Source organism: Lutjanus erythropterus, chromosome 6 (genome assembly GCF_056507025.1).
Source record: "Lutjanus erythropterus isolate fLutEry1 chromosome 6, fLutEry1.hap2, whole genome shotgun sequence".
Classification (NCBI taxonomy): Eukaryota; Metazoa; Chordata; class Actinopteri; order Lutjaniformes; family Lutjanidae; genus Lutjanus; species Lutjanus erythropterus.
Genome location: NC_139322.1, coordinates 16037254 through 16050639, shown reverse-complemented (window position 1 = coordinate 16050639; position 13386 = coordinate 16037254). Strand labels below are relative to the sequence as shown.

Genomic DNA, 13386 nt, shown 5'->3' with positions numbered 1-13386 from the left:
CTAGCATCAAATCACCTGACTCTCCGAACTCCTTTACCACCAGAGGGCGAAAGAAATCGGTTAGCCTTTGATTTGCCAGAACTAGTCTTCATCGCGGAGTGAGACATTGGTCAATCTCCACCCTCTCACAGCCTAATTGAAATAACGATGTGCGGAGGACTCTCGTGCAGGTGTTGCACGGTCATAATTAAAGGAAAAAAAACCTCCCGCCCATGTGGAAAGTGAACGGCGCTCACAACCTGCTACACTGAAAGTCACACAACTACTGGCTATTTAAAAGCTGTAAGTAACGTTAATTTGACGATATTTTCATCGGGTTGTGTATTTGAGATGAAGTTGCTTCACCTGCAGTAGATTTTCGCTAATTTTGACGTGAAGCGCACAAAGAACGAGTGTAAATCTAGTTAGCTAACTTTAGCTAGTTCTCTGTGGTGTTTTTGGTAACAAGTCTAGCTGATGTGTTCCCTAGTTAAAGCTATGCTAAAATAATGTGATAAAAGTTTTGTAAATGCCAGTTTATCAATTTTCACTAAAGTATTTAACCACACGTTTTCGCTCAACATTTTGTTGAACTAAGATCTGATTTAACCAGGGATTTGTGAGGTAGCTACAGCTTAAGCAGCTAAACCTAAAGCAGTGTAATCTAGCAGTTCTACGGTGCCTTAAAAGGACATTTCACCCCAAAACTAGAGAGAGAGCGAGATAAGACGAAAAAAATATATTTTTTAATTTTTGGGTGAACTATACATTTAAGGTGTTGATTAAACCTAATATTTTTGGAGGATGTAGTTTGTGGTGCTGTTGTATTTTTACAAAGAAGTAGGTCACCCTCATTGACATAAATGAGGCCTAATAAATTGGCAGATGAGTGTATAACTGGTTAAATCAAAGTACACCTTTTATGTATCCTCTTTCTACTGTCTGCATAGTGATTTATAAAGAATCAACAGCCATAACCATATGCACAATTTCTTTCAAGCAGGGATGCAGATTAATTTTTTTCTTAGACTTTAACTGGATGAATACACATAAGTAAATTAAGTGTGCTGTAGCTTAGTAGCTATTACTTTCAATGCAATGAATTTCACTATTCCCTTTATTAGGAACTTATGTCCATATACAAGGAATTTGACTCCTTTGAGGTTTTAATTTTCAATGTACTTGTTCCAACAACATTTTAGGAGAAGATATAAACCAAAAAAAAGGGACAGCAAAACAAAGATAAGTCAAAGTAAGCATAGAACTATTATGTACATACAAGTAAGTGTGAAAATAGGTGTTGGTTTTAGAAATATATAAAAAGCATCAGTGTCCAATTTAGGGGGTATGATAAGATAAATGATGCATCAGAAGATAATCATTAAATTATAAAATAAAATCTTCAAAAGATGACATGATATAATATGATGATTCATCTTTGTAGTTTTAGAAGTTGTAGCTTGTGGTGCTATTAAATTGTGTTGCACTATATTGTGAGGTGCTTCCAGTATTATTGTCTGCTGTCATCTTTTTGGGTCTTGTTTTGTTGTGCTTATATGTGATTCTTGTAATTGTTGTGGGTTCATATATAACTATGTGATATCTATCACGTGCTTCCATTTTGTCCAGGTCTGTCTTGTGAAAGAGATAGTGTATTTCTAGAGATTTCGGATTTAAATTAAGGTTAAAAGAAAAAAGAAAAGGATGGACACTTTGTAAAGATTTTAACCTTTTAGTATAACTGTGATGTCTATCTGATATAAGTGTATCCCACCATCCACCAAATGGCTCCAGCACGCCCTGAGCACAGGTTTAGCAATTTAGATGATGAACTGATGGATAAATTGAAAGGTGTTTTTTAATATTACTGAATCATCACAAATGAGCATAGGGCTGATCAATAAAAACAAATATGATCTCATCATAAAATTAGAAAATGTCGACAAGCTGTTATAAAAAGATTTCATTGGCTGTAGCTGCCGTCCCAAATAATTTGGCAATTTGGAGGATATAGTCTTTATTCATGTAAATATTTAGACTTTTTAACTGATAGACTCATAACATTGCTCTTTTTTGAACTAGCTGTTGCCCAAGATGAACAGCAGTGGACCAGCGTATCCCCTCGCCTCACTGTATGTAGGTGACCTGCATCCAGATGTTACAGAGGCCATGCTCTACCAGAAATTCTCTCCTGCTGGACCCATCATGTCCATCCGTGTGTGTCGGGACATCATCACCCGCAGGTCTCTGGGATACGCCTACATTAACTTCCAGCAACCTGCTGATGGTATGGTACTCATTTTAGCCACATGCACCTGATAATAAACTTTAAATATCACTTCTTTTTTTTTTTTCTGGAAATTAAAGTTGAATGAAACGTATGTTTGTGCAAATGCAGACCTAAATAACAGCTTTCAATGTATATTAGTATTTCAGAATTTTTTCCTGTGAGAAATCTGACTCTTTAGCTCAGGAGTGGAGTGATTACTACTTTTTATCAAGCAAGGACTAAACACACACAAAATATACTGTGAAATAAATTCTTAACTAATGTCCCTAAACTGATCTGATAATTGTCTAAACAGGAAGGAACCTGTTCTTGTTGTCAGGAGACTAACATACTGTAAATATAGTAAATCGATTTTTTTTTTTTGTATAACAAAAAGGAGTTCTTGGTGACATTATTAATCAGTGAATTTATTGTTTTAGCGGAATGCGCTCTGGATACGATGAACTACGATGTTATCAAGGGTCGGCCTATCCGAATAATGTGGTCTCAGCGTGATCCAGGACTCAGGAAGTCTGGCGTGGGAAACATCTTCATCAAGAACATGGATGAGTCTATTGACAACAAAGCGCTGTATGACACCTTCTCAGCCTTTGGCAATATTTTATCCTGCAAGGTAAGTGGCCGTGGTTGGTCATTCTTTGGATTGCTGTGTGACAGTCACAGCTCTGTCACGTTTTATACAGCTGTGTATTTGTGCAGTGTGTGTTAAGTTAAAGTTGTACAATCAAGCAGGTGGTTGACAATACAGTTATCTTGTACATGCAATATTTGGGTGATACATTTTTCTGTAGAAGAGTCTGACCGTACAGTATAATATATATTTATCGGTATATCCTGATAATGTATGCATAATCAGATGAACAAAACTAATGATCAATGAAGCCTTTAGACATGTAAAATAAGGGTGCTCAAATCAGGGTTTTTGGAGCTGACCACTGATTGCTGAAAGAAGTACTGGCCAATATGATTACTGTTAAGGGGGTCCGTTGAGACTTTCTATTTATCACGTAGGCCTGTGTATTTTAACAAAGGAAAATAAAAATAAAAAACTAGACATTCTCCCATTTCAAACAACAGTCATTGGAGTCAAGATTTCAGAGTTTACGAGGTGCACCTGAATGCACCATGAAGTCCTGTCGTGTGCCAAAACAGGGAAGAGACTCTGAGTGTAGTTTTTTATTACATGGCTATTTTGGTGCAAAATTTATTGACCAGTGTGGTGGATGATTTCTGAGATTTATTCACCCAACCTAATACAAGAGCATGCATTTAAAATTCAAATGCCAGGTGCTTTTTTGTCTGCTCGTATGACATGAAGTCTTTCTCTCTGTAGGTCGTTTGTGATGAGAAAGGATCCAAAGGCTACGGCTTTGTTCACTTCGAGACTCACGAGGCTGCAGCCCGGGCCATCGAAACCATGAACGGGATGCTGCTGAATGACAGGAAAGTGTGAGTAAACCAAACACTTTGAAAAACCAAACTGGTGAAATTTAACAGTGGCAAAAATGTTTTGAAACAAAAATAAGTGGAGGCAAAAATTAGAGCAGAATATATGTATACTGTATATGTATGTTTATTTATAATTCTGATAAGTCTTGGAAGACAGACTTTTTGCAGATGACTTTTCCATGTGTGTTTTTTTTGTCTTTGTTTGTTTAGTCGATCTGGCACTGATAACCCAAGGGTCCATTTCCTGGGGACAGTCAGTCAGTTGTCCCTGTGTAGGTCAGTGAATAGATAGGATGTATGTGCAGGCTTGTTGTCTTTCTGTGTTGTAATTTTAGGACTAAACAGGCAAAGCAAAATAATCAGAAAGCCATCATGTCCCTACAGCATAAATGATAATTACTGAATGTTTTTTTTGACTGCAACATCCTACAGTCGTGTTTGTTGATATTGTGTTCTTGATGTCTGTCCTCATCACTTGTCTGTTTTTGATGCCAAAGGCAAATTTCTTCACTGTGGAACATCAAGCATTTAAACGAACTTACACACTTTCTCTTATCTATTTATTATTGTTCCTTTGGTGATGGGTTGTGTCTGCAGTTTTGTCGGCCACTTTAAGTCCCGCAAGGAAAGGGAGGTGGAGTTTGGCACCAAAGCCATGAAGTTCACCAACGTCTACATCAAAAACTTTGGTGAAGACTACACTGATGAGAAACTAAAGGAAGTATTTTCCGCATTTGGTAAGAAAACACACTTTCGTTCTTTGATAAATTGATTGCCAAGGGTTTAGTTTGTATGTGAGATAGTTGCAGACTGGTCTGTGCTCAAACTCTCAGGGAGGACTCTCAGTGTGCGGGTGATGAAGGACGACAGGGGCCGTTCACGAGGATTTGGCTTTGTAAACTATGCTAACCACATGGATGCTCAGAAGGTAGTGTTTGTGCTGAGTTTCAGCGTCCACTCAGATTGGATACCTGCCATCAGATCAAGCTAATTATATAGAATTTAATGCTGAGCCTGCAGCATTAACTTATTATTTTACAGCCAAGCTGGCTTTATTTTCCTGCATTGATAACCACCTCTGTAGTCACACACAATCCAGGGTGTTTAAAGATTTACACTTGTTTTCCAGGCAGTTGATGAGATGAATGGAAAGGAGATCAATGGGAAAGTCATCTATGTAGGTCGAGCTCAGAAGCGGCTGGAGCGCCAAGGAGAGCTCAAGCGCAAGTTTGACCAGATCAAACAGGACCGAATCCAGCGCTACCAGGTGCATCAGTTGGATTGATTGCATATGGCCATTTTCATTTGATGTCATTCATTAGTAATGGCTCAAATTGTTAATGATCTTGCATTTACCTCTTTAGAAGTGAGATTTTAACTGTTTGTAAAGAAATTAAAAGTTCAGTAGTGTTCACCATGGAGACCTTACCTGAGTTGTTTATATAAATATAGATATTTATTTATACAGTGTAGTTTAGCTGAGTATACTTGCTCTCTAAGAGCAACACTGTGCCAGCAGCTGGACTGAAAAATGGGGGAAAAAAAGCTGAAAAATGAAGAAACCAAGGTAGAAGACAGAATATAAAAACAGATTGCAGGTTCATTTAAAGGAGGTGCTGACAGGAACAGAGTTATTATTGAGTTACAAAGTGGTTACAAGAGGCTCTGCTGATTATTATGACACTGATGATGACTCATTGACATAACCAAATATGGCAGTTTGGTGATAAATATAGGGATTATTTTGTGTCCGTCTTTGTGGAAAAAAAAAAAGTTTTTGTTCAAAACGGATAGCAAAGTTTGTGTTTGCAATCAATGCTCAACGTTTATGTGAGGAGCCAAATCATGTTTCTTCAACACTACAGATTTAATTTCTCATCTTAATAGCTGTCATCCTGATCATTATGATGATTCTGAAGAACAAAGAGAAACGGGGACAGGTGGGGGAAAAAAAAAAATCAGCAGTAGTTTTCCTATTTTGCCCAGAGAATGTGTACATTTTGAAAAGCATTGTACTTTATGGCTACATCTCCCAGTGGGTAATCACAACAAGAGAGGGTATTATAATGTTAATTCTACTACATGAGAGATCTGACATTCTCTGCAATTAGGTGGGAAAACATATTTGCATGTACTGGCATTTTTAGTTGCTAAAGGCGTTAGAATATATAAAATATCAGCAAAAATCCAATATCTTGCATCTATAATAAAGTGATGTACATATCCCCAATAATACACCAAATAGCAGAGTTACAGGCACAATCTAATGCCCCAGTAGTGGAAGTAGTGGCATGTATAGAAATAATAAAAATAAATGTGATGTATGATAATGGAATTACCCTCACTAGACTCACAACTCACAAAAAAATAGTGTAGCTACAGTTTAGTAGAGATGTTCCGTTTACTCTGCAGTTTTGAGTGGATTGTGTCCCAGTTCTGTCTTTGTTGTCCTTTTCAACTTGCCAACTTGATTAGACACATTTCTGAGGCCAGCAGAGGATTAACTTTGTAAAAGCAAAGAATGCTCAAAAAGAAAGCTACAGAAGCACCATGTTTGTCTCCTGTGAAAGTTAATGTAAGGTTAAGGAACAGTATGAATTTTGGGGGGGAGAAAAGCTTTCTTGCAGAGTAGGGAACTTAATGATTAATTGACTTCTCGCCATGAAGAATTTAACAGATTAATAATGTATTAATTGACAGTCGAGAAATGGCAGTAATTGTGCCTGATTTGACATTGTTTTGTCAGGCTGAGCCAACTGTTGAACAGTGAGAGTTAAAATGAAAGAAGAAAAAGAAAATTTGAGAGAACCTGCATGTTGGATTAATTATTAATTATTGATTCTTAGTGTTTTTAACTACTGGGTAAGGAAAATGCACAAAATTCCCAACCCTGTTGTAGATAAGAAGATGGATACCATTCTCATATTTTGTGGTCGAAGGCTACAGCCAGCAGCCTTTTAGTTTAGCTTAGCATAAAGACTGGAAAAAGCTCTCCTGGCTCTGTCCACTGGTAACTAAAAGTACGTTCCAATACCCAAACTACCACACTATTTACTCTACCAGAAAAAGGGTTTTCCCCCGGTGCATAGTATGACAAATACTGAATGCAGCAGCACAGGATGTTCTGCTGCATCTAGTTGCATTTTGCAGTATGCAAGCCAGCATGCTTTTCTAACCCACAATCCTCTGTGATGGGTGTATAAGCATGAGGGTCAAATTTCACGGTGCAATGCTCTGAGGAAGTAGAACGTCCAAGTAGTATGCAAACTGCAACGGTATATATTTTTTAAGGGCAGCTGAAATATATATGAAAATTTAAAAAGTATATGATTTGGAAAGCAGGGCCTGTCTAACTACCCATACCTCTAAAGGTCACTAATTAACAAGTTATGTCCTGGTATTGCATGGTTTTGTTAAATATTTGATTCTGATTGGTCAATTCCAGCACTCCAAGTTCTGTTATTTCTGTATAACGTACAGTGAGCAGGTCATTATTATGGAAGAAATCCCGACAGGATGATGCAACACAAAGTGGATAACTGTCTATAACAACAGTCTGTTATTCCTTACAGATCTTATGCAAAGTTGCCAGGCAACCACTGGAGACACCAGGAAGTTACTGCTCATAACTAAAAATAGTCTGACATGTAACTTCAAATTGTTGTTTTTAGGCTTTGTTTTACACAAAACCTTAAGAAAGTGTGTGTTAATGTGCTCATTAGATCCAATCCCAGGTTTGACAATTGACTGTACTAGATGCAATAAAAAACTGCTGTAAAATAAAATAAATTTGAAATACTCAGTTAGTATATTTGGATTTAATGGTCTATAGTTTTACAGTGATCATTTTGACGGACAGACAGAATGGTTGGGAAGTATGGAACTTAGCATTTCTTCTTCTTTCTGATTCCAGGGGGTGAATCTTTATGTGAAGAACCTGGATGATACCATAGATGACGAGAGACTCCGGAAGGAGTTTGCCCCTTACGGCACCATCACCAGTGCCAAGGTACTATAATGAGATGGTTCTTGGGTTTTCTTCACTGAAATTTATCTGTGCACACACGTAATCATCATCAAGCCTGCCCAGCAGAACTTAAAGGGATCAGTATCCAGGACTAACCTCTCCTGTAGACTCAGACTGAACAGACTTTCTGTGTTGAGCCTGATTTTACCCCTGACTTGTTGAATTAATTTTAGAATTGGTTGGATTTCTGGCAGGTCAGAACATTTGATTGGCTGCCTGCAGCTCGAGCAGTTACACTATCAGATTGCTGATTTAATGTTACTGAAGTAGTATTTTACTGTTTTGTGGCCAAAACCATAAGTTGACTCAGACTTAACTGCAGAACACACATCAAACTGACTACTTCTTCTAGGCATCTGCAGCTCCATATTTTTGGTAAATCCAAACTAACCCTTTAAAACACTAAAGTCACTCAAAACACAAATAAACTTACTGATCAAGGCAGTGGTAGACCAGCAACTCCCATGTTTGAGTCAAGTCACATATTCAGGCATTCAGGTCTCAAGTAAGTTGAGTAAGTTGGTCCAAGTCTGAAGTCTACAGCTCTGATATCAAGTATCTGAAGCATTTCTGAATTTGAGCCTTTTTGCTTCCGGTAGGTCATGACAGATGGGTCACAAAGTAAGGGCTTTGGCTTCGTCTGTTTCTCTTCACCTGAGGAGGCAACAAAAGCAGTAACTGAAATGAATGGGAGAATTGTTGCAACCAAACCACTGTATGTGGCTCTGGCTCAGCGGAGGGAGGAGCGAAAAGCGATCCTGACCAACAAATACATGCAGAGACTCGCTACCTTGAGGACCATGACAAGTCCGATCATTGACTCGTACCAGCAGACTGGATATTACATGACTGTTCCACAGGTATGAATGTTTGAACGGTGACGCTGGGAATGTGATACAACCCCGATTCCAAAAACGGGAGGCTTTGTAAAATGCAAATAAACACAGAATGCAATCAATTGCAAAAAAAAAACAAAAAAACAGGGTAGTTGGGGGTACCTTCAAAACGTGTCTGTGCCCAAGTCTGACAGTAGATATATATTGAAATATAGCTTTGTCTTGCATGGTTTAATCTTTTCCCTTTGCTTTTATTTGATAGGTGACAGCCGAAGACATGACTGGAAAGGGGGTAGGGATTCCAACATTTTTGGAATCAGGGTTGTATTTCTTGCAAAAAAAAGTCTGACTCTTTGATTACCTCTCAGTATTTGCCTTACGCTACATAAAGACTATGTTTTGTTGAGACATGACTGATATGCGTTCCAATGGGAGTAAAATAACTGACCAGGGCAGATCATGTAAAAATCATCCTTCCCTGGAGAAATAAATCCAGTCTGAATGGGGCTGTAGATGTACTGGTCATTAGCAGGTGTTGCTTTAGTATTCTGCCTGAATGACACGTGCTGTGAAGCGTAATGAAGTCTAAAATTTATTTAATTCCTTCACAATCATGGATAAAAACAATTATATTTGATTCAGAGGTTGGCTTCATTAACAAACCTGTATCTTTCAGCCTCCGACTCGCTGCTTCTACAACCACAACACTGTCAGCAACATGAGACCTGTCCCTCGCTGGACAGGACAGCAACCCCGAGTACAGGGTGAACAGATCACTTCTTAAATGTTTACAAGGGAAAAACTGTATGTTTATGTGCAATATTCATAAGTCTTCTCCCATGTTTTTAGGTCCCTACACAACCCAGTATATTGGTAGTTCTGCTCCCCGACATGGATCGACCCCCATCGCTACAGTCAGACAGGCTTCCACCCAGGCACCGCGCGTCCACAGCACCACACAAAAGACAAGTACCAGATCTATGACAACAGGATGAGTTCCATTTTTTTCTAAAATTATGGTAGTTTCTGACACCTGTTGATATCTGTGGTTAGATAACATTGGGACCCAGACTGTCGGAGGGCGCACTGACATGCCTGTCGTGACCAGAAGCAGCCAGTACAAGTACTCGTCCGCAGTGAGAAACGTGCAGCAGGTCATCACTGTACCTGCACCCATGACAAGACTACAGGTACCTTATAATACATATCCAGGGCCAGAAACAACTGTGAAAGTTTGGTCATTGGCATCGTCACTTGTTATAAAACATTTAAAAATTAAAAGCTGAGATAAACTATAATTTCTTCATGATTTCCTGGACAAATGTGACTTAACATTTTTGGTCTTGTGGCTGAAAAAAGAACTTGAGAAATAATTGGTATGCTGGCAGAGAAAATGAGACAGCGACTGAAAATAAACAGAATAATCCTTGACTTTTAAATTCTGTTTTCACTGTAAAAAAAATTGTATAATTAAGACACAACCTTCAGGATGTTGTGATATTACAGAAAAAGTCAGTTGATTAATGTTGTGGTACACTTGTTTTTAGGTTGTCCCTGCTCCTGTGATGGAGTCACCGGTGCACATTCAGGGTCAGGAGCCGCTCACTGCCTCGATGTTGGCTGCGGCTCCACTCATGGATCAGAAACAGCTCCTCGGTGTGGCATCGTTCACTTCTATTTTCTGTTTTATGTGGATTGAATTAACTTGTGCATTTGGTTGTTAATCCTCTCTCTCTGTCTCTGCTGTGTAGGAGAGCGACTCTACCCACTGATCCATGCACTTCACCCAAACTTGGCTGGAAAAATCACCGGGATGCTGCTGGAGATCGACAACTCGGAGCTGCTGCACATGCTGGAGTCACCTGAGTCCCTGCACTCGAAGGTATAATTATGTTCAGTTTTCTGACTGAATTTACTTGGGTTTACTTCTCACTTTGCCCCTGAACTAAGTAGTGCTGAAGTATATTGACAAGATAGACTAAACAACAAAAATATATAAAAATATACAAGATGTGACGTCTGTATTCTGGTATCAGTGTAGTATTTTGCCCAAAGAGATGGACACATTTGATCACACTGCATATTTTTAGCCTTGGGCTGTGCTTAAACCTGGGTTAATTTAGACCCTTTCCCCACATACATTGTTAAGACAGTGGTAAGCCAAGCACAAGGCTACATGATTCATAGTGCCCTTCTACTAGCCCTGGGTTACATGTCTGTTGGTACGCCAGCTGATGTAAACATTTTAGAATGATCTGTGACCACTCCACTCTTTTAGCCATGTTTCACACCGGCACTTCTTAGGGTTTCAGGTGATAACCCCACAAACTCAAGGCCATCCCTGCTCTGGTCTGGGGTCAGTAAGCCCTAGGCTAAAGTTGCAGTTAGCCCACTTTGGAATGTTCCAGGAATGCGAGTGTGAAAGCGTTCTGCTTTCTAAGCCTTGGGATAACAGCTCCCTTAGCCTGGGGCTAAGTGCAGTGTCTGTGTGTATTATTCAGTCTAATTTCCCATGCTTTATAAATAAAATTAGCCTATACTTTGCCTACACGTCCAATTTCTGTTGTATACTTGGAGCTCACCCTAGAGTTCGCTGAAGCTTGCACTGCTATGTCCTGAAAAACTCCGCCCATTCAGGAGAAGTACTACCTGGCCAAGAAACTGTAGCACATTACCATGCTTTTAGTCCTCGATTTTTCTACAAAGTGTGCATTATTGAGCTATAGAGGTGCTGGTGGGTGGATTATATTTACCTTTGGACAGAACCAGGGTAGCTATTTTCTATCTGTGGCCTGAGCTAAGCTAATCATCTCCTGTCTGTAGCATCGTATCTACTGTACAGACATGAGCACAATTAATTAATGATGGGACTGACGTTACAGAATTATCTCTTTCCTCTCCTTTGTTCAGGTGGATGAAGCGATTGCTGTCCTGCAGGCTCACCAGGTGAAGGAGTGCTCTCCAAAGAAATGAAGAGCCCTTTCAGGTTGGAAACAACTTCTCTTCAACACTGAGTGGATTCTTACAGACCTTTGCTACAGTTACAGTTCATATAAATTCAAGTTAGAAGTATCTGTTTTGTCTTTGGCTGTGGTAAAATTTAGCCTTTCAATCACAATTCAGTAGTTCAAAAAGAATTCTGCACAGCTGTGTTTCATAGAAAAGTGTGCTGAGTTTCAGACATTAAATGTTCCCACACACAAAAAAAGACCTTAACCATGTTGTGTTTTTCCAGATGTCAACGACTTTCTGGAGGAGGGAAAAAAAAAGAAATTTTGAAAAAAAAAGAAATTTTGAAAAAAAAAGATGAAAAAAGAAAAGAGAAAAATGTTCTATGTGGATTAAATTGGAGAGATTTGTGAAGTTAAAATATTTTGTTGTTGCAATACCTTTTGTTAGAAGATAAAGTTTAGAGTATATGCATCAAACCCGTCTTGTGTCATTTGTTAAACACAAAAGGTCAATGCAGCTGTGCGTCTACTTAAAGTTTAAAATGTTACTTGTCCCCGTCTCAAAAACAAACCAACAAGCGACACAAACAGGAGATTCTTTTACTCAGTGCTTTGGTGTGAATTGCTGTGTTTTGGAGATATAAGTCATAGAGGTTACAAAAAATATAAACAAACAAACAAAAAAAAGGCACTCGGCTTTTGATGCTTATGCAGGAACTCTTTTCTTTCCACTGAAATAGACCCAGGAACTGAACAGAAGGAAGTATGCATCTGCTCATGGACAAGAGGCCTGTGCTTGTGACAGCGCAGGATATAAAAATCAATGGGCTCCTTGGCTGAGCTCTAACTTCTTGTCAGACATCTCTATAGCTGTTACCTCCAAAACTTTGCAACTCACATCAAGCCTAACGAGAAAGATAAAAAGCACAACAGGCGAGAGGAAAAATATGAATTGTCCCTTTTTAAAAGATCAGCACAGAGCCACTTCCTTTAGTGGTTCTAGGGGGACCATCCAAAACCGTCAAGCACAAGTAAAAAGGAGTGATTAAGTTGTCACACTGGCTTACTAATGTCAGTTGCAGTGTTAGATCTAAAGTCAACATTTGTCACTGTTAGCAACTGGTCCCGGTGAACTAGACCAAATGAGACTGCTGCAGTGTTTTGAATTGAGGAAGGGTGTGGTTGTGGTTTTGTTTTTTAGCTCATGAATTCAGCTTATTTGTAAGAGGAACAACATGTCATTTCATCTTTTAAGTTCCATAGTTTCACTCTAAAATTGTTGAGTTGCATCACTTGATTAATTTTACCCTTGTACAGTGTCTCAGACCTTTTAAAGAAATAATAAGACTTGATATTGGCTTCTGTCATGAATAAATTACTTATTAATATGGTGATGATCTCAAAGTTAAATGATAATTTTTCGTGTGTTCTGACCATGTAGAGTGAAGTGTTAGATCAGTTTGACACCAGCTGAACCTTAGAAGAAACATGAGAACACCATGTTCAGTTAAAAGGCTTCATCCTAGTGATAGATCTAAATCATATCAAATAAAAATTTTTCCTACTATTTATTCAATACATTGATAAAAATCAAGAAATGTACCTACCTACCTATGTCGCCTACCTCATTATACAATTGTCTTATGCCTAAAATGTTGCCTTTTTGATTCTTTCTATTCATAGTATTTTGGTATACTTGTATTATTACATTTGAGTATAATTAAATTTTGTGTACATTTTCCATATTCTAAGATATTTATCAAGTATACCAAGGATTTTCTTGTCCTATGTACTATTTTCACTTTGTGAAATGTTGGGGTTTATTTATCTATTTTTACCTGTATATTCACTGTC

General features: G+C 38.4%; 1 protein-coding gene across 2 annotated transcripts; it reads left to right on the top strand.

The window, feature by feature from the left end:
• Positions 1 to 71: 71 nt before the first annotated feature.
• Positions 72 to 12009, top strand: pabpc1l (poly(A) binding protein, cytoplasmic 1-like). Of its 2 annotated transcripts, XM_084720854.1 has the most exons (18): positions 72 to 282; positions 2062 to 2266; positions 2689 to 2882; positions 3603 to 3718; positions 3929 to 3994; positions 4316 to 4455; positions 4552 to 4646; positions 4848 to 4985; positions 7632 to 7727; positions 8345 to 8605; positions 8844 to 8873; positions 9258 to 9345; positions 9431 to 9550; positions 9635 to 9771; positions 10129 to 10237; positions 10333 to 10463; positions 11492 to 11567; positions 11817 to 12009. In XM_084720854.1, the coding sequence occupies exons 2-17, from the start codon at positions 2074 to 2076 to the stop codon at positions 11552 to 11554; spliced, it is 1977 nt and encodes a 658-aa protein (XP_084576980.1). In that variant the 5' UTR covers positions 72 to 282; positions 2062 to 2073; the 3' UTR covers positions 11555 to 11567; positions 11817 to 12009. The 2 variants fall into 2 exon arrangements, with proteins under 2 accessions (XP_084576980.1, XP_084576981.1); XM_084720855.1 differs by lacking the exon at positions 8844 to 8873.
• The last annotated feature ends 1377 nt before the right edge of the window (positions 12010 to 13386 follow it).

Excerpts from the sequence above, each read along its gene's own strand:
- pabpc1l (XM_084720854.1), top strand. The coding sequence starts at position 2,074 with ATGAACAGCAGTGGACCAGCGTATCCCCTCGCCTCACTGTATGTAGGT. Across the intron at positions 8,874-9,257 it reads AAGACATGACTGGAAAGGGG|CCTCCGACTCGCTGCTTCTA; the intron begins GTAGGGATTCCA and ends TGTATCTTTCAG. Across the intron at positions 10,464-11,491 it reads CTGAGTCCCTGCACTCGAAG|GTGGATGAAGCGATTGCTGT; the intron begins GTATAATTATGT and ends TCCTTTGTTCAG.